This window comes from Martes martes (assembly GCF_963455335.1).
Source record: "Martes martes genome assembly, chromosome: 16".
Lineage (NCBI taxonomy): Eukaryota > Metazoa > Chordata > Mammalia > Carnivora > Mustelidae > Martes > Martes martes.
This window is the reverse complement of record NC_137904.1, coordinates 52,896,881-52,920,611: the sequence shown is the minus strand read 5'-3', so window position 1 is coordinate 52,920,611 and position 23,731 is coordinate 52,896,881. Positions and strand designations below refer to the sequence as shown.

General features: G+C 37.5%; 1 protein-coding gene across 1 annotated transcript in view; it reads right to left on the bottom strand.

The window, feature by feature from the left end:
• The window catches only part of CEP112 (centrosomal protein 112), a 416,538-nt gene that overhangs the window by 302,212 nt on the left and 90,595 nt on the right, over positions 1-23,731 (bottom strand). The window contains exons 9-13 of the mRNA XM_080825467.1: positions 22,803-22,889; positions 20,149-20,248; positions 16,794-16,912; positions 12,032-12,175; positions 380-534 (exon numbers count right to left, since the gene is read on the bottom strand). Of these exons, the coding sequence (XP_080681593.1) occupies positions 380-534; positions 12,032-12,175; positions 16,794-16,912; positions 20,149-20,248; positions 22,803-22,889 (605 nt within the window). The remainder of the gene's footprint in view (positions 1-379; positions 535-12,031; positions 12,176-16,793; positions 16,913-20,148; positions 20,249-22,802; positions 22,890-23,731) is intronic.

Genomic DNA, 23,731 nt, shown 5'->3' with positions numbered 1-23,731 from the left:
TTTGACAGACAGAGATCACAAGTAGGCAGAGAGGCAGGCAGAGAGAGGGGTGGAAGCAGGCTCCCCACAGAGCAGGGAGCCCGATGCAGGGTTTGATCCCAGGACCCTGGGACCATGACCTGAGCCGAAGGCAGAGGCTTTAACCCACTGAATCACCCAGGTGCCCCAAGTGTCCACGTTTTAACCACACATTAACAGTTTAACTTAAACGTTATGCTTCTTCTATTAAATAGGACTTCTAAAATTAACAAATGGCAATATTTAAACCAGAAACTTCCCAAGGTTAAATGCACAGGTATGATTAATTTTGGTAAATAATTTTTACTTAATATCAGTACTTTATAGCCACATCTGATAGATATCTGACTTCAGACAATACCTTGCCTTTACTTCTTGTAATTCATTACATGTTATCTGGTAACATCTTTCAAGTTCTAATTTTTCTTGAATTAATTTCTGTTTCTGTAAGTTACTGTTCTCTGCTTCTCCAGTCAGCTGCTGGACACGGGACTCCAGTTCCTTGACCACCTGATTCTGAAAGAATAGGTCATTGTTAAGAAAGCCTCTGACTGACTTTATAACACTTCTGTACCATTAAGTAGCCTTTAGAAAATATATACCCTATTACAGATAAGAATATAGAAAATAAATGTATCATAAATCATACTGGTAAAAATTAAACCAACCCCTAACTCAACAAGATCTTTAAAAAAAATGCTTTTTCCCATAAGAGTAAGACCATCATGATTATATGCTTTTAGCTATTCATTCATTCATTCATTCAACAAGTAATTACTGAATCTGGTATGATTTCAGGATCTAGAGACAAACCAGTAAATAAGAGAGATGAAGTTCTTATCATCACAAAAGTTACATTCTCTTTATGCAACTGCTAATAAATATATATTTGGCAATGTTTTTTACTCTTCACTTGAAGCTCTAGAAACTTCTTAAAATCGTAAAAATAATGTATATTTTTTTATTTTTAATTAAAAATTTTATTTTAAATAATAATATACATATCACATTAGGGTATAAAATATTTTATTACATAGTTGCAGTATTAGTGAATGAAATTTCATTTGTTTCATATTTTCATTTATTTACCATTTTATCAAGCACTGCATTTTCCAAAGTCTTCAAAAATTATCACATAATTAAATCATTTCCCTATTTTATGTTTAACTTATTTTGAATTTTTCATCTTTATAAAACTAGATCAACATGTTTATGACTACATACTTTATCTAAAATTAGGGTAAGCAGGCATTAGCTGAAGGGACAATTGATGTTCATTTTAACAATTACACTTCCGGTAAGTATAAGTAATTAGAAAAGGTTAGGATGATGTTCTAATCAATTAGGATCCTTTTTTTTTTTAATTTTACCTATTTATTTGACAGACAGAGATCACAAGTAGGCAGAGAGGCAGGCAGAGAGAGAGGGGGAAGCAGACTCCCCACCGAGCAGAGAGCCTGACATGGGGCTCAATCCCAGGACTCTGGGACCATGACCCGAGCCGAAGGCAGAGACCCAACCCACTGAGCCACCCAGGTGCCCCCAATTAGTATCTTTTTATACTCATTCTAAGATAAACATTTAAAATAAAGTTTAAGCATTAATAATATTACAACCCCAACATTCTTTATTCATTCCATCCTTTCTTCATTATAATACAAATTTAGGTATATAATTCAAATTTTGGAAGCAACAGATTCTGAACTTGAGGAATGAAAATAATTACATATAATGTAAAAACATGGTATATAGATACAGTATATAGAAAATACATACAATTCCTAGCTCAGAGTCTGACACATATCAGATGCTCAGATTTCTTCTCCATGGATCCTATTCACTCTGCCTCATTATTAATGATCCCTCTGCTTTGGGAGTTCCTTTTAGAAGATAGTTCAATTTTCCAATACATATTCTAAATTCTCCTTGTTTCCTAAATATCGATTGACTGGAAGAAACAAAGAAAAGAATACATACTTGGCCTTCCAGTTTTAAATCGCAAAATAAAAAATTACTTCTATTCCCTCTTCTCTTGAAAATTACACAAAAGAGACAAGATATACTAGAAACAGAAATGAAACTCTGTCTTAATAAACCCTAGGAGAGGAACTTCTATCTCTGCCTATGAAGGAATAGCTTACAGCAGATCACACTTACACAGAGAAAAAGTGAAAAACCCAAAAGATGCCAAGAAAAAATCAATTCAAAGGCCTTGGAGAACTTTCAAGGCAGGTAGGACTTAAGGGGGCCAGAGAAAGAAACCTCAGAGAGATGAGTCAACACTCCGTAAGCTGCTTTCACCTTTGAGGCATTCCCCAATCTTGGAGAATGAGGATGAGACAAGGCAATTAGAGCAGGGGGTGGCCTAGGCAGCCAAGACTTGAGGAACAAAATCCCTGTGAGAATGGCTGCACATAGGAGGGGGCTTCACCCAAACAGTTTTCTCCTCAAGGAATTTCCTAAATTCCTAACATTTACAGGGCAGATGGCTAAGAAACCAAGAGAAAATACTCTGAAAGGCAGACTAGAGTTTTCGGCATGTCACTGTACTCAGGAGTAAAAAATTGTAGATTATTATTCAAGGAGGAAGGCCCCTGGTAACATCAGAGACTTTCACCTCAAACTGTGTAGAAGGCCACACTAGGAGTGGGAGTGAATCAGAGGTAGACCAAGGACTGCAACCTGGCCTTGAGTCACCTTGGTCCCTGAATGGATCGAGGGGAGCTGTCTCCATGCCAGACACCTCTCATGGGTCACAGTGGCACCTCTCTGGGGAAGATAACATGATCCAGAGCGTTTACTATCTTTCATACACAATGTCTAGCATTCAATCAGAAAATACCAGGCCCATCAAAAATTAGAATCAAGAGGGAAAAAAATAAAACAGAAATTGACATGCAGAATGGCCCAGATAACTGAAATCTAAAAATCTATGAGGAATGTTACATGACTCAAAATACATGAGGAAGGTCTGCAAAATGAAATGATGATCAAATAGAAATGTAGGACTACTCCAAGAAAGCATGACCCATGGCTGGAGATCTTAGAAAATGTCATCAGAACATAGTTATCCAAACTAAATGGGATGCAAATAATCTGTTGCTTAGTTCAACAATAACATATACACAAGTTGTGACTAGAGCATCTCTGAAGGCAATCTGGCATCAAAGAATAAGCAGGAAAGTCTGGGCTAGGTGAAAAATCACACAAAGCCACAGTCACAGGAAGCAAATTATGACTGAGGTCAATTCAGGGAAAGAAACACACAGTATGAGAAGACTTACAGCACCTGTAGAATAATAAATGCAACAGAACTCACTCATGTAGTGAGTTGGTCATTTTATTATCACCCTGCATAGCAAGACAGTTACTCATTTTATTATTTTTTTAGTTTATTATTGTTTTATTTTTATGATGTATTTTCAAGGCATTTTCCTAATTCTCATGGTATCTTACATAAAATAGACCCAAAGTAAGTAAAATAAATTTAAGGGAAAGCATATAGATGTATTTTGAAATACCTTAAGGACAACAATATTTAGGCAAAGTAACCTTTTTCAAACTGTATACAAAGAACTGAGAGGATAAAAAAATAACAGAAACCTCAAAATGGGGTAAAAAGTTACTCAGGAGAAAAGATGCTGTCGAATCACTGCCTGGCAGGCTGTGACAGACAGTGCAGAGGAGAATTCTGGGTAGAGAAGAACAGGATACAGGAAGGAACAAGTAACTGTATAGTTAATGATAAACAGATTACCTTGTGTGCCAAGAATACCCTCCCACATCGTGAACTCAAAGGTGGCACTCGGAAGATGAGGTTGGAGTTCTTGAATGGGCATGGCTTATAAGTAGAAGTTATAATAGGCATTAGATTAGTAACTAAAGTTCTCGATCATGGGTAAATGGGACAAACTGCATGTGTGGGGTAGGGAACAAGAGGAGACAGGGAGAGCAACTAGCGGGTGACTAGAAGGGTCTTGGAATGAGGCAACAATGGCCTGAACTCAACTGGTAGCTGTGGAAACAGAAGGGAAGAGAGAAGACCCAAGAAAATTTTTGGAGTAGTAAATAGTATGATTAAGTAAAATACCAAGTAAAGGAGATGACAAACGGCAAGAATTCTAAATCTTCCAGGCTCAAAATCTAATATGCCAAGAGAATTATAGCACATTGGGAATTAAGAGAAAGCTCAGCACAGAGTATTATCTTGGTAGGAAATATAAGACAAGATTTTCAACAAGTTATTAGGAAATTATAAAATAACAAATGGGCCTTCGGTTATGCTAGAATAAGACATAAGAACTGGAGATACAAATGTTGGAATTTTACACACAAACATTTGAAATCCTATAGGAGATAAAAATTAGAAAGGGTTAGTAACTCAGCAACTATTTACAGTGGCAAAAAGAGTGACATATTTTATCTTATTTCATAAATTTATTGAAATATGACAAAAAGGCATACAAATCTTAAGTACGCACTTCAGTATCTATTTACAAACTGAAAACACCCATGAGCCGCTGTAAGATATAAACATTACCAGCCATTCTGAAGCCTTTTTGGTCATCCTCTCTGCATAGGCAACCACTATTCTGACTTTCATCACAAAAAAATTAACTTTGGCTTTGTTGAGTTTCCTATAAATGGAATCATAGAGTACTGTTTGGGGTCAGGCTTCATCATGCATATTATATGTCTGAGAGATTCATCCATGTCATGGGGTATATCAGTAATTAAAACTTTTTCATTGCTATATATAGTTCTCCCTTGTGTGAATGTACATAAAATAATTTATCCATTTATTGATGGTTGTTTTCAGTGTCTGGCTATTAAAAATAATGTTGCTTATTAACACTTCCATAAATATTTTATGGTACATATATATGCACTGATTTATTTTGGTTATACTTCCTGCAGCAAATGTGCAAATGATTTGAGTCACAATTGATTTGAAACCTATGCCCATGCAAAACTCTGTTAAGTGAATACTGATAACAGCTCTAGTCATCATTGCCAAAAAACGACATAAACAAGATATCCTTCAATAGATAAATGAGTAAAAGTATAGTACATCCATATAACTGAATGTTATTCAACAATACAAAGAAATGAGTTTTTAAGCCACGAAAACACATGAAAAATCCTTAATTGTATAATTGTTTAGTGAAAGAAACCAGTCTGAAAGGGATACATGCTGTATTGGTTCCAATTACATGTCATTTTGAAAAAGACAAAACTAGGCAAACAGTAAAAAAGATCAGTGGTTCCCAGGGATTCTCGGGAGAGGGGCAAGAGATGAACAGAGTAAAGCACAGGTGATTTTTTAGAACAGTGAAAATATGTATGACACTATAATGACGGATACATGAGAAGATCCACTTGTCAAACCACATGAATTTGAAAGCACGAAAAATGAACTCTATGTTATGCAAATTTTAAAAAATCACTTAAGAATTGGGAAGAAATGGAGACTGACAAAAGAATCTAGTTATATTACATGAAAAAACTCACTGAAGGGATGGGGTAAAAGTGATAGCCTACACAATTTAAAAATGAGTAGAGCCTGTGAGACCAAAAGCAAAAAAGAACCGCTCACAAGCACTGCACTCAAAGTTGGTCCATGGGTTACGGATTAATATGGATTATGGATTATGGATTATAATTATGGATTAATAACCCCGATACCGGTATACATGTATACGGGAATGGAACAATTAAGTAACAATGAGAGAGGATGGTGGAAGTCAAGTTTCCACTGTTGGATTAAGAATTTACAGATACACGATGGGAAGAGGCTACAACAATCCATGTGGTAATTTATTTGAGTTGCTGATACAAGTAAAAAATTGTGTTTAGATAGAGATAATTACATATAGAAATATTTATAGAAATGCATATATACACAGGTTAGTATATGCACACACACTCCCTTGCTCCATCAGGTAAAAGGGCATAAAAGAAAAGACACCCCAACAGTAACGAGTGCACCTAACACACAGATCTTGCTTTCTAATACCTTCTCCATGGTGTCCACATTGATGGGGAGATGTCAAAGGGGCACAGGAACCCACTGAAAGATCTCCCAATGGCCAAAGCTGGAACAATTTAAGCAACAAAATGAAGAAATATTGGATTATAATCCAGAGTATTAAATAAATATCCCAAGTCCATACTGATATAAATAAACGATTCAATAAATGAATACATGAGAAAGAAAAGACAAATCGCCCATGCAGAAAGACTTCAAAAAATTTGTATAGATACTCCATCATCAAGTATGGTGAGCGGAAGTCCCTACAGCTTAAGCATGGGCTACACAGAGTAATTTTCTTCCAAAGAGGACAGTATGGAAATGTGGGGAGTAACTTTAGGGTGAAAACCCTAACAAACCCTACCCTTGATCAGCCAGGTGATCAAGGTTGGTATCAAAAGTGATGTCACTGGGGTGCCTGTGTGGCTCAGCTGATTAAGATCCGACTCTTGATTTCAGCTCAGGTCGTGACCTCAGTGTCATGAGATGGAACCCAGTGTCAGGCTCTGCGTTCAGCAAGGTGTCTGCTTGTCCCCCTCCCTCCCCTCACTTGCACACACTTTCGCTCTCTCTCAAATAAATAAATAAAATCTTTTTTTTTTAAGTGATGTCATTAGTTTCACATATCACTGATATAATGTGATGAGAACAGCACTGCACCTGTGGGATCCTACTGCCTCAACCCAGAGCCCCAGACTAATCATAAGAAAAACATGAGACAAAATCCAATAGAGGAGTATCCTACAACATGCCTGACCCACATTACTCAAGACTGTCAAGATCATGAAAAACGAGGAAAGCCTGAGAAACTGTCAAACCAATAGTAAACTAGAGAGACATAACAACTAAATGTAATGTGATGTCCTGCACGAGATCCTGGTCAGCAGGACATTACATAATAATTAAGGGAAACTGGATAAACTATGGAGTTTAGTTAATAATAATGTATCACTACTGATTCATTTGTTGTAACAAATGGGACAAAATAACATAAGATGATAATATAGGAAATTGGGATGGGGTATATGGAAACTGTGTACAATCTTCTCAGATTTTCTGCAAATCTAATACTGTTTTTTAAAAAAGATAAAATCTACTTTTTAAAAAAAATGGTTATTTAATTCAAAATGATGAACTACTGCTATTTGGGGTTTCTTTATAATTTTGAGGCTGGGAGAAGAAATGCTGGTGGCAACTACAAAATGACAAATTCCAGCCATCTCAGAGGGGAGATGAGCAGCTGCATGAATTATCACATGTCTCTACTAACAACAGTTAATAATGGCTAACAAAATTCTCAGGTGTCTAAGGCCCTTTGATACTCTTTAAGGTTGGGGTTCTTAAACTTGATACAGGTCCATGAACACAATTCAGAGTGTCAGGAAATTAGAATGGAGAAGGAAATCTCATCTTAATTTTCACTATCCTAACTGGACTTCAGCATTTCCCTTCAACTAAGAATATGGTCAACAAACCAAAGCAGTTACCATATATCACAGGTATTTTATAGCCCATCATAGCTTGGGATAATCACTAAATATTGTCTATCTTCATCCTTATTCATAAATTAGAATAGTTATCAGGCCCCCTGCTAAATCTTGATATTTATTGCATTAGTTTAGAAACATATATTACCTTATCATGACTTTGATTTGTTAATATTTTGATAACTATAACTCAATAAAATTTCTTCTATTTGTAATTTTAATATTTTATTAAACCTAAACATATTTTTCTGAGAAGGACTATATAGACTTTACAAGATAGCCAGCAGGATTCATGATACAAAAAAAGGTAAAGAATTCCACTAACAGAGCCTAAAATTGCAACAAAGTCATCCACAGACTTTCAGTGTGTCTAAGCGTTGATATGAATAGAGCCCTATATTTTACAGCTGTCACCTCCCCAAGCACCTAATAATTCAGCTATAATTTTCATATTTATAAGTTCTAATATGTTGTTTTAAAAATTCAATGTTTACATATTTTAATTATGAATTTCACACTAGAAAATCCCTGCCAATACCAAAAGACGTCTAATATCATCTATAGAAGTATCTGCTTACAATAAATGGCAATGAAACAAAACAAGACTCAACAAAAAAAGAAAGAAAGAAAGAAAAAGCCTGAAAGAACAACAAAACTGAGAAACTAATTCTCAGTGACAGTCCCGTCTTTCATCTTAAGCCATGCCTTGAACTCTACCTTATTTAATTATTAAATCAGGAGCTGCTCAGCAAGATCTGTCTAGTTCTGATGATTCTTAAATTCAATCCTGCTGACAGACTCTGTCCATTTTTCTCTATATTTACTGTTACCTAATGACAAGGTCTGAATGCTAATTTTTAACTTCAACTTTCATTAAAAATAGAATGAGGTTTCTTTGATAATGACCACTTGGCTCCAAAGCATCACTTTTCTTTACATCCCAAATGTAGAAAAATTAAAAATCCCAGTATGAAAGATCTTGCTTGTATATTATTTAGTAAAATATAACTATGTAGTTAGCATTTGGGGCAATCAATATGTTTCACAAGTTTCAACTTTAAAATTATTATGTTTAATTCACATTTGCTAAAATTTAGGATGTTGAGATGATAAAAAACATATTTCAGATATAAGTTTGGTGTTCGTTCATGACTTTGGATACATCGTTATATTCCTTATCCAAAAACTAAGTCCTTGAATTTTCTTTTTACCCCAATAAACTTGATCTACCTCTAGCCTCCGCACTGCACTTGTTAGCATCATCATTTATTGACTGATACTTATGTCCAAGCCACCCCCTCCCTCTCTTACCTAGACTACAATAATAGCTTCCTAATCAGTCTCCCTGCTCCCATTCTTGTCCCTCACACTTTCTTCACTGCACAGGGCCAGAGACGCATGTTTAAAATATTCATCAGATGGAATCACTTCCATGTGCTCAACTCATTAAAGATCCAATACAAATATACTAAAAATTCACTGAATTATACACTTTAAAATAATTTTATAATATATAAATTATACCTCAGTAAAGCTGTTTAAAAAAAAAATCCATCACAATGGTCTACACAGCTTTCTCTGATTGTGCCCAGCTTTTCCTACCATGCCTCCTTCTGCTCCCAGTGTTAGGTCTACACTGCCCCCTTGCTGTTCTCTGAACTTGCCCAATGCATCCCAGTGTCAGGATCTTTGCACTGGCTGTTCCTTCTGCCTGAAATGCTGTTCCCAGATTATCACATGGATTCCTCTGATATTTCCTTGGGTCCCTTTGTAAATGTAAATGCCCCAGGACTTGTCAGCACCGGTCACCTCTGGAAGACTGAAACTGTGCTATATAAATACTTTCATAAATAAGTCAAAGATATTTGTTGATGTTCAAAACTGCTCATATCCTCTATACGTAAAAACCATTTTAGGCCACCCTTCTCATGTTTTTCTTTCAGTGTTGTTCTATTGTCTTCTGGTATCAAATATTGAGGTCAGAAAATCTGAGGGAAGCTAAATAGTTTTCCCTTAGAGATGACCTGAGTTCTTGACGTTTTTCCTTTATTAGGGGGGTGGAATTTCAATTTCACAGAGTTTCAGTCTGGCCACTCAAAGGATTCTAAAGAGCCTCAAGAACTCCCCAGGATGCGCTCACCACACTTTGAGAACTGCTGTGGTAAGAAATCTCCTCAGAAAATACCTTTATGTCTTCTGCTAGGATCCCAGGCTTCATAGAGGAGGTAGAGGAGGGGATAGAAAGATCTGATTGGTTTTGGTTGTTAATTTTATCATTAAAAAAGTTTTAATGGGACATTTCAAACATATACAAAAGTAGAAGGAGTAGTATGATAAAGCCATTTGTGTCCAGCACCCAAAGTCAATATCTAGCTGCTTTTTTTTTTTTTAATTTGACAGAGAGAGATCACAAGTAGGCAGAGAGGCAGGCAGAGAGAGAGGAGGAAGCAGGCTCCCCGCTGAGCAGAGAGCCCGATGCAGGGCTCGATCCCAGGACCCCGAGATCATGACCTGAGCCAAAGGCAGAGGCTTAATCCACTGAGCCACCCAGGCGCCCTTTTAAAGATTTAAAAAAATTTTTTTTTATTTATTCATTTAGCTGCTTTTTAAACAAACTTTCTAGGAATCCAATGTGTTGAAGCATCACTTGCACCTCCTCTTCCAGAGGTGACCAATGCTGACAAGTCCGGAGCCTCTATATGAGAACCTCCGGTGTCACCCAGCTTGCTTGTGGATTTCTTCAGTGCTGATTTAGGGTTCTGCTTTCTTGAACTGGTCAGTTTCAATTCACCCATTGCCTTTCCAACTCCACAAATTTTACAACTGCCAAATGCTCTTTGTCCATCTGGGTTTATGCCATTTTCTTTATCCCTTCCCTATCATTTTTGTGGGAGGGGATAGAGGCCAACACAATCTTCAACCTGCCATATTTGAGCAAATGTTGATTAACTTCTTGATCATTTCCTCATTTATATGTCTCCCTTGACTATCATTCTTGTATGTTACATTTTCAAACATAGTATTTTAAAATTATCTATTGAGCACTTATTATATAACTTAATTTATATATATCAATTTACTAAAATTTTCCAACGGGGATGCCTGGGTGCCTCAGTCAGTTAACCGTCTCCCTTCAGCTCAGGTTATGATCCTGAGATCCTGGGACTGAGCTCTGTGCCAGGCTCCCTGCTCAGTGGGGAGTGTTTCTCCCTCTTCTTCTTCCTCTCCCCCCGGAACACACACACACATACTCTCTCTCTCTTGCTATTTTTCTCTCTCTCTCAAATAAATAAATAAAATCGTTTTTAAAAATATTTCCAACAACATCTATTACACTGTACTACAGTTAGCCTATCTAACAGATGAGGAAAATTAACACGTGAAGAACCCACACGGCACTCAAGCTGGGATTTGAACCCAAGACCCTAAAGCCCAAGTTCCAAGTCACCACAGATCCTGCTTCCCATTTCTTTAACTCTGTAAGACAAGCTGTAGAACTGGTCTAGGGGTCTCCAAGATAAGCCTGAGTAACTGACTCTCGTTCAAATTCCACAGCTTTAAATTCAAGGAAGTACGGGGCGCAGCCTGGCTGGCCTGGGTAGACTGTCAGTGGAAAATGAGAACTGGGTTCCTGCCTAGGACACAAGGCTCTACAGTTCTGCAAGCTCGTATCACATATTCGGAACAGGATGGCTGAGGTGTACGTGCCTCGGATCTGAGGAGCCCAGTCCACGTACCCGTGAGCCTACCCGCTTCAGGCTTATGTACTTCAGGAGGTCAGCTAACCTTCTCAAAGGCTGAAGATGCTCACTCTCTCAGACCTGGCCTCCGCCACCACGTGCTCCCTGGGGCGGCCTTGAGGAGACTCCTTCATCTTTCCTCAGGGAAAGTGACTGGTCTCTCTCCTGTATACTCTGGGGACTTCCTTCTGCGTCCTCTCAGAAAGGGAACTTTTGGGGTTTACCCATGGGATATCTGGGTCTGGTCCCTCAATCGAGTTGAAATGAAACAGAAAGAAAGAAGGAAAGAAGGAAGGAAGGAAGGAAAGAGGGGAAAGGAAAGGAGGGGAAGAAAAGGAAAGGAGGGGAAGGGATAGGAAGGAAGGAAGGAAAGGGGAAGGAGAGAGAAAGGGGAGGAAGGGAGAGAAAGAGAGAGGGAGGGAAGGAGGGAGGAATGAAGGAAGGAGGGAGGGAAGGGTCTCTAGACTGAAAGTCAGTTAACAACAACCACAACAAAGCAAGAAACAAGATTTGTAAAGGTTTCTGGGGGTTAAGAAAAAAAAAGTGGCAGTGAACAATCCAGGGTGAAATCCCACAGCAGACTCCAAGAGACTGTCCGTTGTCACATATAATCCTATATCGAGTCAGAAGGTACAATGCTTTTTTAAATTCTGTAACACATTTATTCACGCACTGCATACATCAAAGAAGCACGGAGTCACGGAGATTAACAGGCTGGTTAGCAGGAGCAGCAAGAAAGGGCAACAAAGACTCACTGTGGACTGCGTCTGCGCCATGTATTCACCCTCCATTTTGTTCAGACGCACGTTTGTGTCCTCGAGCAATTCTTGAATATTTTCTGTGTGCCGCTTTTGAAGATCAAACTTCTCCTTCTCCATTTCTGCGACGGCATTGTGGAGCTACACAGTAATTCAAGAAGTGACCCTTTCACTATTACTATAGAAGAGGCTACTTTGCAATTCAGAAAAAAAAAATGTTTTCCTATATTTCTCTATTTATTTATTTGGTGACCTGAACAACAAAAGATATAAAACTCATAAATAAACGTTCCAAGTAAAGAGGTTATATGGAGCATAATTATGAAACAATTTTTTCGGGGCACCTGGGTGGCTCAGTTGGTGACACTGGGCTCATGCATGCCCAGCAAGAAGTCTGCTTGTGATTCTCTCTCTCTCCAACTGCTCCTAACCCTGCTCCCTCTCTAAAATAAACAAGTAAATCTTTAAAAAAAGAAAAAAGAAACAATTTTTTCTTGACTTCCCTGAGCTGAAAATCCTAATGAATAAACAAATATTAAAGGGAATTATCCACCTCAGGTAGAAATAGTAAATAAATCATATAGATAATACAATGCCTTGGCTGAAAAACACTAGTATTTGCCTAAAATCAGGAAACAGAAATATGTATAATATTGTTATTGACCAGGAATATTATCTCACTGTCGAGATTTCCATCTCCTTTGCACCAAATTTTGCACAAGAGTAGTGTTAAAAATGCTTTCCCTTTCACCCTAACCCCTGACAAGAAACTATTTTTACCCATTTCATAATCTATACAAAAGTAGATTTAAAGATGGCATTTATAAATCAAATAGAGAAAGAGTTCACAAAGTAGAAATGTATACTACATGTCCTCCTGAATATAGGTTTTTATTAAGATTATGTATCCACCATTTAGATGGATGAAGCACCAAAATAATCTATTTAACTAAGGTAAAGAAAACACAGCTCAGTGGATAGCTTCCAAAGGGAGTTAAAAATCTGCTTCCAGGCTGGGGATATTCCTTTACTTATCTTAATGGGAGTGAATTCTGAGTCTAACTCCTATCCCTACACCTAACCCTAAGCTCACTCCGTAGGCAGGGAGGAAAGACATCCAGAAGTATTTCCAAGACAGACTTGATTTCCCAGTCATGACTAGGAGAGACAAGGATATAACACATGCATGGAGATTCTGACTTGACAGGAAAGATACTGAACTGAGAGGGAAACCCCTGAGACACGGTCAGAACGTGAGGCAGAATGCAGACAGTAACTGTGCTCATTACTGGCAAGGGCCCCGATAACTTTTCTCACTTCTAGCTGACCAGGAAAAGTGGGGATGGCTCAGTAATAGCCACACAAAAGATTTAATAATAAAGAGTAAAATTTAATAATATTTATTTAATAATAAATAATAAAGATTTAATAACCACACTCGAGTTTCACAGATTTCACATATGCAGTTTGGGCTATTTCTGAGCGGCCCCACAAATCCCTGGTATGTTGGGTTTATAATTTTTGCCAAAGTCTATGTTTTAAACTGGTGTTATGTCAGTCTGTTATGTCACTCAGAAGTCAGTCTGAGCGGGCATATGAATGTGGCCAGGCCCATAGCACCTAAATTTCACTGCTGTGGACTGACCTAGGTAGTAACTCTGACAAAATGATCAAAAGGTCACTTCGAATTCTGTGGTTTTACGCATGTTGTAGTGGTTTCTTTATGTTTGTGGTCTCTCAGAGGTCTTAGAACATACGCCTACTGAATGCTGCAAATCTCTGTCATCTAGCAGTCCATTAGCATAGCATGGTTTCTCGGGGGCATCCCACAACTGAGTTACAAGGGGACTGTGCCTGTTGACACCAGAGGAGTGCCTGTAAGTCAGCCCAAGTTATCTCATCCAGGGAACTTAGAGTTAAGACTGCAAGGGCAAACATGATCCTGCCAGAAACACGTATGCTCTAATTTGGCTGACATGCCTGAGGATCAAACAAGTATATGATAAGGAGGAGATCTACCCATTTTTTTAGCCAGGGTTTGGCAATGGGTACGGGGGATGCAAAAGGCCTTCTCAGCATCCCACACATGAGTCCTTCGCCCAGATATTTGACCATGTAGTTGCCTCATGCTAGAAAGGACCCAGAGAACCTAGCAATCTGTCTAAATAGATGGAGAAGTATTGGAAAAGACCACAGGTTAATGGTGCAGCCACTCTGGAAAACAGTCAGGCAGTTCCTTGAAATGTTAAACACAGAATCACCATATAACCCAGAGATTCCACTCCTAGGGGTACACCTGTGAAATAAGAGAAAATATAGATATTGGTCTCTGCCCCCAGTGCCTGGCACAGAGCTAAAATCCCTGTAATGTCCTAACTGGTAAGAGTACTAGGAGCATCTTTTGTTCTAATATTTGGTCTTTGACCCTGGCTCCTGGCCTAGAGCTCCTAAATCCCTTAGAATTTCCTGGGTGATAGGAGTGTGTATTGTTCTAACGAGGCAACTTTGGATGGGATCTTGGATAGCTTTGGGATGGAGGTTGATGACCTAGATGGTCAAGCCACACGATTAGAAGCTTATAACTTCCAGTCCCACTCCCCATCCTCCAGGAAGGGGGGCAGGTGGCTGAGATTAAGTTTACCATTGCTTGTGCCTGCATCATAAGGCCTCCCTAAAAATCCCAAAAGTTTGGTTTTGGAGAGATTCTAGGTTGGTGAACATGTGGAGGAACTCAGGGAGTGGTGTGCCAGGACAGGGCATGGAAACCCTGTGTCCCTACCCACGTACCTAGCCCTTTGTATCTTTTGGTCTATTTATCAACATCTACTATAATATGCCTTATAAAACAGTAAATATAACTAATGTTTCCATAAGTTCTGTGAGTTATTTCAGCAAATCACAGAACCCATGAAAGGGTTTCATGGTACTCCTATTTATAGCTGTTCAGTAAGAAGTACCTGGGACTTTTGATTGACATCTGAATTGGAGGCAGTCTTGTGGGATTTAGCCCTTACGTTGTAGGCTCTGACAAAGGCTCTAGGAAAATAGTGTCAAATTTAGTTGAATGACAGGACATCCAGTTGGCATCCAAGAAAATTGCTTGATGTGTAATAAACTCATATATCTGGAGTCAGAAGTATTAAGAGTGGATGAGTGAAGGAAAACACGGGCCGTGGTTTTCCCCATATGATAGCCCAGAGAAATGAAAACATATGTCCACACAAAAACTTGTACACAAATTTTCATAGCAGCATTACTCATGACATCTAAAAAATGGAATCAGTTCGAATGCCCATCAACTGAAGAATGGATAAACAAAATGTGGTATGTCCATTCAATACATTATTCAGCCTTAATGCTGACTGAACTCTTGATTCATGCCACAACATGATGAAACTTAAAAACACGGTAAGTGAGAGAAGTGAGTCACAAAATGCCATACAGCGTGTGACTCTATCGGCAAAACTCTAGAGACAGAAAATGGATTAGTGGCTGTAAAATGTTGGAGGAAAGGGGAACAGGAAGCGGCTGACAATCGGTTTCTCTCTGGGATGACAGAAATGCCTAGAAATTAGATAGTGATGATGGTCATGCAATTTTGTAAATATAATGAAAACCACTGAACTGTGTACACACTTTAAGAGGATGAATTTTATAGTGTGTGAATCATATTCAATATTTTTAAAGGCCCAGAGATTGGAAACAGCATGGTAGAGTCAGACAACTGGGAAAGTTCTGTGAAGCCAGTCCAAAAGTATAAGAAGAAGTGTAGGGTTGTGACAGAAGGTGAGGCTTGAGGAAGGGACCTGCTAAGTATGAAATGTATCTGAAACAAACACAAAAATATGCCAAATTTATAGAAAAGATAAAACCAAAACGTGAAAAAGAGGAAAAAATCACATAAATTGACAAAATAAAACCAGGAAAGAGCTAACTCTCCACACCCTGCTGTATCTGCAGTCTACTTCCCAGACTTGTCTTAAAGCTGCCATCACCAAGACGCACTTCAGACCAATAGTGTCTGCTTGGAAAGGCATTTATAACTTTCAGTAAAACATCCTGAACCCAGACCATAATTGAGAGAATATGAGTTAACAATATCTTTATGACAGAACACCTCAAAAGAAGTGACATACTTTATTTTAAACACATACTATAATTTGAGCTAATGGCTAAGGGTTTAAGTGAAAGTACTATATGTATGTGAGATTTGTCCATAAGAAGTGTTTTTATGACACTGCTCTTGGCACTGCTAATTTACATGAAAATATGTTTCTTAATTCAATTAAATGTTTCTCCAAGAATAACCCACCCACTACTGATTTTGTTTACAACAAAAACAAGCTTATACTATAAATATTGTGTTATCTGAAACTTCAGAAAAGAAATGATCCAATGGCCTAAATCCAAAATTAGAAAGGTAGAATCTCCAAAAGTTATCCTATTGCTTTGTCCCTACTAATTTTTCTTAAAAGCTATAGGCTATGACAAAAAATTCAGAACATGAAATTCAAGAATTGGTCAAAAGTAAGTTTTCTAAGTGAAAACTACTTTATAAACCCTTAGACTTCTAGAAGAAAATACATCAAAACATGAACAGTAGTTATTTCTAAACAGTTGGTCTTGAATTTTATGTTATTTTATTTTCTTTTTTCATACTTTTCTGTATATTCTGTGAGCCTCCATTATTTTTATAATAAAATATATTACTCGGAAGCATAAACCTTTGTATTTTCCGTCACAATTTTATGATGCTTACCTTTTTTTCCCAGTCATTATTCAGAGATTCTGTACTCTGTTCACATATCTTTTTTAGCTCTGTAATCTGGTTTTCTTTGGTCTCTCTGATAACTTGACAGTCACGTATAAGGGTCTGAACTGTCAAAAATGATGAAAACACAGTTAAGCCAATCCTAGTTACCTCATCTGATGACAAAAATATGGTTTACCAGTTAACAGTTCCATTTTTCTGCAAGTCTTCTCAATTGTCTAAAGTATCTCTTATTCTTTCCTTTCTCCGCTTTTGCCACCACAGCCCTCGTTCAATCCATTATTCCCCATTCTCTAGACAGGTTAAACAGTGCGCCGGCCTCCACACCGTTCCCTTCCAGTGGGTCCTCACTGCTGTGAAGAGGCCTTGCTATAGTGCAAATCCGACCCTGTTACCCCCAGACTTGAAATCTTTCTACAGCTCCCCTCACCTGAAAGGTAAAAGCCAAAAATCTCTAATATGGAAAACAATTCCTCATGGCCTGCTTGCTGGCCATATCTCACCACTTCCATCTTTTTAACCTTGTACTGTAAACACACCAACCTGTCTGTGGCTTCCCGAGGCCATAATCTTTCATCTATTCACGCCAGACGGATTATCAGGTGGAATGACTGTCCCTCCCTTGTTGAAAAGCCGCTACTTAACCTTGGTCTCGATTCAAGTATCACCTTCTTTATGAACCACTCACCAACCAGATTTCTCCCCTTGCAGGCCAGAAAGCAAATCCTCTTCATTTCCAGGAAACCTCATCTATTTCTCCAATAAATCACTTATTACTTTACACGTTATAATGGCTTGCTTGCCTATCTCCCGAGGAGAGAGATGTTTCAACTTTTTATCTACAGGGCATAACACTGCCACACAGGCAAGTACTCAAAAAGATGTGTCCCGAATACATAGATAGAGGAACTCAACATTTCAATGTATTGTCGCTCCTAGATACGTTAAAATCATTGCCAGGGTTTATGTTGCTGAAACAAAATAGGCTTTAAATTATATAAAACATTCCCCTTATAAATCATTTAAATTTCTATCTTCTTTTTTTAAATGATTTGAACTTGTCACTGATTTAAGTGAAAATCTGTTTAATATGTTCATGTAAAATAAGTTCTGGAGGGTAAAATAAATTTAGTTGTACGTTTGCTTGAAAGTACTATTTTCCTAGTTTACTGAATATGTTCTCCTTCACTTACTTTAAGATTGCAAAATTTTCATAAACATTTACATACAAACTTCTTTCACTCACGTATCTCAACTACGCAACACAGGAGGGGAAGAGGCGGAGAATCCAAGTTAACCTAATATTAGTTCTTAGCATCTACAACATTTTACTTCACAATTCCAAAATTAAAACTAAGATCTGTTTGCAATTCAAAAAGCCTTAGGAAATATTATTTTTAAATCTTAGACATGTTTAAATTGCCTGGTTTGAATCAGGGTAAGAAATGAAAACCTAGAAAAAAATTTTAAATATTTTTGTAGCCACTGATATTTGGCAAAAGAACCTGAACAAATTTCTAATTACTTTCACCAACATTTAAGGCTGGAAATAAACCTAAAAATATCCATTTCATTAGTCAACTTATATATGTAATTGCCACCCTAAATTTCAAGGGCATTACCATTCTCTCAGATACATTCAGGGTTGGTGGTTTGGGAGAAAGCCAGAAAGTCCCATATGGAAACCCTAAACAGAAAACTCTCCCATCGCTTCTATCTTACCATTCACCAAACCCTTCAAAATGTCTTCTTCCCTTTCGCTCTCACTAGCCTCTTCACCCCCGCCATCATTCAGGTATTCCCGGTCCTTATGACCCCACGTGCAAAGTTACAGAAGCACGGAAGCAGAACATCCTTGAGCTGTTAGGGACTTATATATTACTTATTTCAACCTCTCCATTTTATAATGAGTACGCCATTGCCCAGAAACTTCCTGATGTCATATAGCAGACCCTGAACAGCAGGGCTGGGATTAGAGTCCATGTTTCTAGTAAGTGGAATGTGCTCTCCCTCGTTCTCGCTCTCTCTCGCTCTCTCTCTCTCTCCTCATGCTGTCTCTATTATAAAAGACTAGAAGCCAGCCTCACCTTGTTTGGCACACCCACCATGACCAGGCTACTTCTTCTAAAACATGAGGTCCTAAAGCTCACCTCTCAAAAATCTTCTCTGACTCCCCACCATCTACAGGAAAAACTTGAAACTTCTAAGTCTGAAATTCAAGGTCATGCTTAGGTCAGGACCAATCCCATGTCTAGTCCTTTGCAATCCTTCTTCTAATGCACAGGACATCCACTCCAGCCCGGCGGCTTGGCAGCATCCTTCCCACACAGGACAACACAGCATTCCTACCCCTGTTTGTGAAGCTCTTCTCTTGAACTAATCAAATCTTACAAAACTTTTAAAATTCCTTTCTCCAAAACATACTTTCAACACTCACTCCCTCTGCCTACCTGTTGCATTTCAATGTTTTCACCTACAGTCACAGTCAATTTTACACTTGATTACATGCTTTCTTTTCCTTCGTCATGGAAGTATAAATGGGGAATACTTCTTAAATGTTTATTCTGTCAATCATGACACCAGCATATACCACAAAGCTTAAAGGAGGTACTTAAAGCAACGAATTTTATTAGACCAGGAGGAGTAATTTCCCTAGACTTCCCTGTGAGGGCCAGTAAGCTCTAATCTATAAACTACTCAGGGCAGCTCCAGTCCAATAATGAGAGAGAGTTAGGAAGAGGGAGGAACAGCGACAGACTCTTTCAACTCTTTAACTAAACCAACCACCCCTGCCGTCACCACCACCCATACACACACAAACCTGCACACACACACACATACATACACACCACATCCCCCCACCCCAGACATAACCACACACACACACCATACACACCACATTCCCCATACACACACACACATAACCCATGTACCCCATACACACACATACACACACATACCATACACACCCAAATATACACACACACCCCATATGTACACATACATATACACATACCACATATCCCCCCACATACCACACACACCCCCCCATACCCCATACACACACATACATATACACACCCCATACCCCACCACATGCATACCACATACCCCATACCCCCCACACCATATATATATATATATACACACACACATATATATATGTATCACACCACACACCTCATATACACACACATACACAGAGTTTTTTCTCAGTCGTATGAAAGCCCATATAAACATCCCTATGTCATGCTAAAAGGTCAGATATGAAATTTTACTTTATACAGCCACCAAAATAAAATGGAAATGCTTTTTAAAAATTAATGTAACCATACAACATCACCTTTTTTTTCAAGTTTTCGAATAGTCTCCTCCATTTCATTTTGTTTCTTTTTGTATAAAGTTTTCAATTCTTCTATTTCATTATTCTTTCTTTCTAAAATCTGCAAATGAATTTAAAATGTTTTAGTAAACTATTTTTTATACATAGAACACAGATCTTTTTTTAAATAAGCACAATAGTTTTTGCAAATCTATCTCAGCTAATCCCATAAATGGTTTCCAAAAAAAAAGTAAAAATTATATTTTAGTGCACTAATATCAAATATACTAGAATAACTGCTTACTGAAAGAAATATGTTACTAGCTTCCAATTTTCATGATCAATTTTTTGAGAATATAAATAATAAATTAGGTGATTCTCTAAAATGTAATTCAGAGATTAAAGGGTCATAAAGTAGCAGAAAGAAGCCATCAGAAAATCGGCCTGTTGGCACAGCACAATCCACCCCCCACTCCCCCTGGCACTGGGATAGAACACCTTCAGATGAGTGGTCCCTGGATCCTCCCTCTCTCTGGTGTCCCTTCTTTTTCATGCACAATAACAAGAATCCCCAGAAATATGGGAAGTTGAGCTGTATTATGCTTCTTTTATATCTAGCTACTATGAACCAAAAAAATCAGTTCAAAATAAGTAAAAAATCTTAATGATGTAAATGTAAAAATATTTTACATTTTTTGTACAATTAATGATGTAAAATGTTAATTATAAACCATTTTTTTCCAACATTTTTCTTTCCAACTTTTGGAAGTCAAACCAACTTTTTACAAACCATCATTAATTGTATTGTGCCACAAGTTTTAAATGAATCATTTTATAAGATTTAAATATGATTTTATACTCCTACATACATCTATACATACAGGCACAAAAAAAAAAAAAAAAGAAAAAAGAAAATGAAAAGAAAACCTGGAGAAATAACCATAAATGTAATAGTTACCAAGCAGGACAAAAAATGTGCTAACAAAGGGGAAAAAGAAAACCAAATTAAAACCGAGGCAGGAGTAGGAATATCTACTTTTCTTATGGTTGGAGTATATTTCCTATACAACCAAATTCACCTTTAAAAAAAAAAAAATGGCAGAGGGCATTATTCACCAGTCTTTCCAACTTTTGGAAGTCAAACCAACTTTTTCTTAGTGCTTTTATTACCAGCATTTTACTTTACCTTTCACGGTTTTAGTTCCACCTCTAAGAATGACTGGTAAATAAGAAAAGGAGCTAATTTGATCCTAATGTTCATAAAGAAGCACAGAAGGAAAAGAATGTATGCAAAAAGATAAAACACTCTAATTTTGTTCCTCCCCAATGCCTGACACTTAGAAAATGCCATTTAAGCAACAAGCTGATGAATATACTTTCCAAATCTGGCATAAGGTCAAGGATTTTATTTATATTTTACCTGGCATTTCAAACTAGTTGCATTGCTTTCTTTTTTCACGCAGAATTTATTTTAAAAGAGAAATTCCTGGAAAGAATTTTATTATTAAATGTTTTTCTTAGAATAGATTTTTGCAACGGACATACCAAGAAGCCTATTTCAAACTCTATTACCATGATTTCCCAAATATATTTTTATACTTATTTATCTTATAAAATCAATATATTCTATTTCATTTGGATATATAATTATGCTATATTAAAATTACATTACTAAATCTCTAACATATTTGTGATAGAAAACTGTTTTTATCTAACCAATTTAAGCTAAGGTAAAATTCTAGTAAGAGCAGAAGGTAATACAGGCCTTTAAAATGTGAATGGGAAAGAAGAAAGAAGAAGGGAAAGGATTCAATATATTTTTCTCCTTTTAATTTTCAATCAGTGGTTTCCTTCTTGTTGTTTTGAAAGAAAATGAGCCAAATAGACACCTGACTAAATATTAATATATTTTCAGCTTTTAAGAAAGCTTGGGTATGTGATGCGTGGCCTCAAGTCCCTGCTACCACCTCTGTCACTCAGTTTTGGGAAGCAGGATCAGGCTTTGCTGTGAAACAGGAAATGCCAAATTTCTACTTGGATTAACCTTCATGTATTAAAATATATAAAAATATCACTCAACTTTTTAAATCAATACTAAAATACACTAATCATTCAAATTCCATGTGGGATAACTATAAATTAATTATTATTGGTGCTGTGCCCATTAAGAAGAAAAATAAGTTTTCTTTAAAAAAAAGAAACTGGCAACATTAAAAGGCATAAATCCAATGAGCTAGCGAACCAAGAAGCCCACATTCTGTGCTACCCCATCACGATGCACGCGGTCTACACCAAACAGAACTAAGCCCAAAAGTTCCTTTGCCAATGAAAAAGAAAATTTTAATTTCCAGAAACCCAACAGAATATCAGACTAAAAGAAAAACCCGTGTCTACAGCCGATGTCTTACTTCAGCTTTTACAAAGGTAGTGACAGCATGTGGATTACGGACTATGAGAAGGCCAGCCTTCAAACAGAGGAAGAACTACAGGGCAAGGCAAACCATCAGGATACTTACATGGACACGTTTGTTCAGAAGATGAAGTTTAAAGATCAACTTTTGCCAAATTATTAATTTAGCAAATTCCATTTATAGCCCAGGCTGTTCTAAGTACATAAATAAGTGGATGCAGGGATGATGGTTACAAGACCTAGAACATTCCGGCAGATACCCTACCTTCTGAACGTCGGCATCATGTTTCTGCTGCAGTTTAAGCTTCTCCTCATGACATTTAGCTTCCAGCATTTTTGTTTTTATGTCCAACTTCAAGAAAAACATTTTGAAGGTGTTATTAACATACTTTTCCCTCTGGCAAAAGCTCACAATTAAATTAAAAGAATTCCTGATGTGAAAGTACCATTTTCCACTTTTTTCTTATGGCCACTGGTCTAGCAATCATCATCTTACCAGCATGTTGGTTACATTCTTTGATTACTTCCAAGCTCATTTTCAAATGAATTTCACTGCACAGGCAAAACAGAGACTACTAAATACAGATTCAGCACTTATCCCCACCCCACTCCACCCTCAAAAGAAGTCATCTTAAATTGATATTTTGCTAAATTCAATAGTAGTTTAGCCTTTGTTTAGTATTTTTGAGCCTCTATTCAAGCTTTTTACTTTTTTCTTTTCTCACATTTACATGCTCATTAAAACTATTCTTATTTACCTACATACTTAAATATGACCATTTTTAAAAAGATTTTATTTATTTATTTGACAGAGAGAGAGATCACAAGCAGGCAGAGAGGCAGGCAGAGAGAGAGGAAGGGAAGCAGGCTTCCTGCTGAGCAGAGAGCCCGATGTGGGGCTCAATCCCAGGACCCTGGGATCATGACCTGAGCCGAAGGCAGAGGCTTTACCCACTGAGCCACCCAGGTGCCCCTAAACATGACCATCTGAGAGTGGATGTCCACAATCATGGCATATGACTGATCATCACACATTTCTCTTAACAGATTTTCTGTCTCCTGGAATCGTAGACCCTGACTACTTCAAGGAAGGAACTTGATGTCCTTTCGAGAATTCATTAACAACTCCTATCCTTATCAAACCAACACCTACTGTACCAGTGCTCTGAGTGAAGTCAGCCTAAATGTAACAAA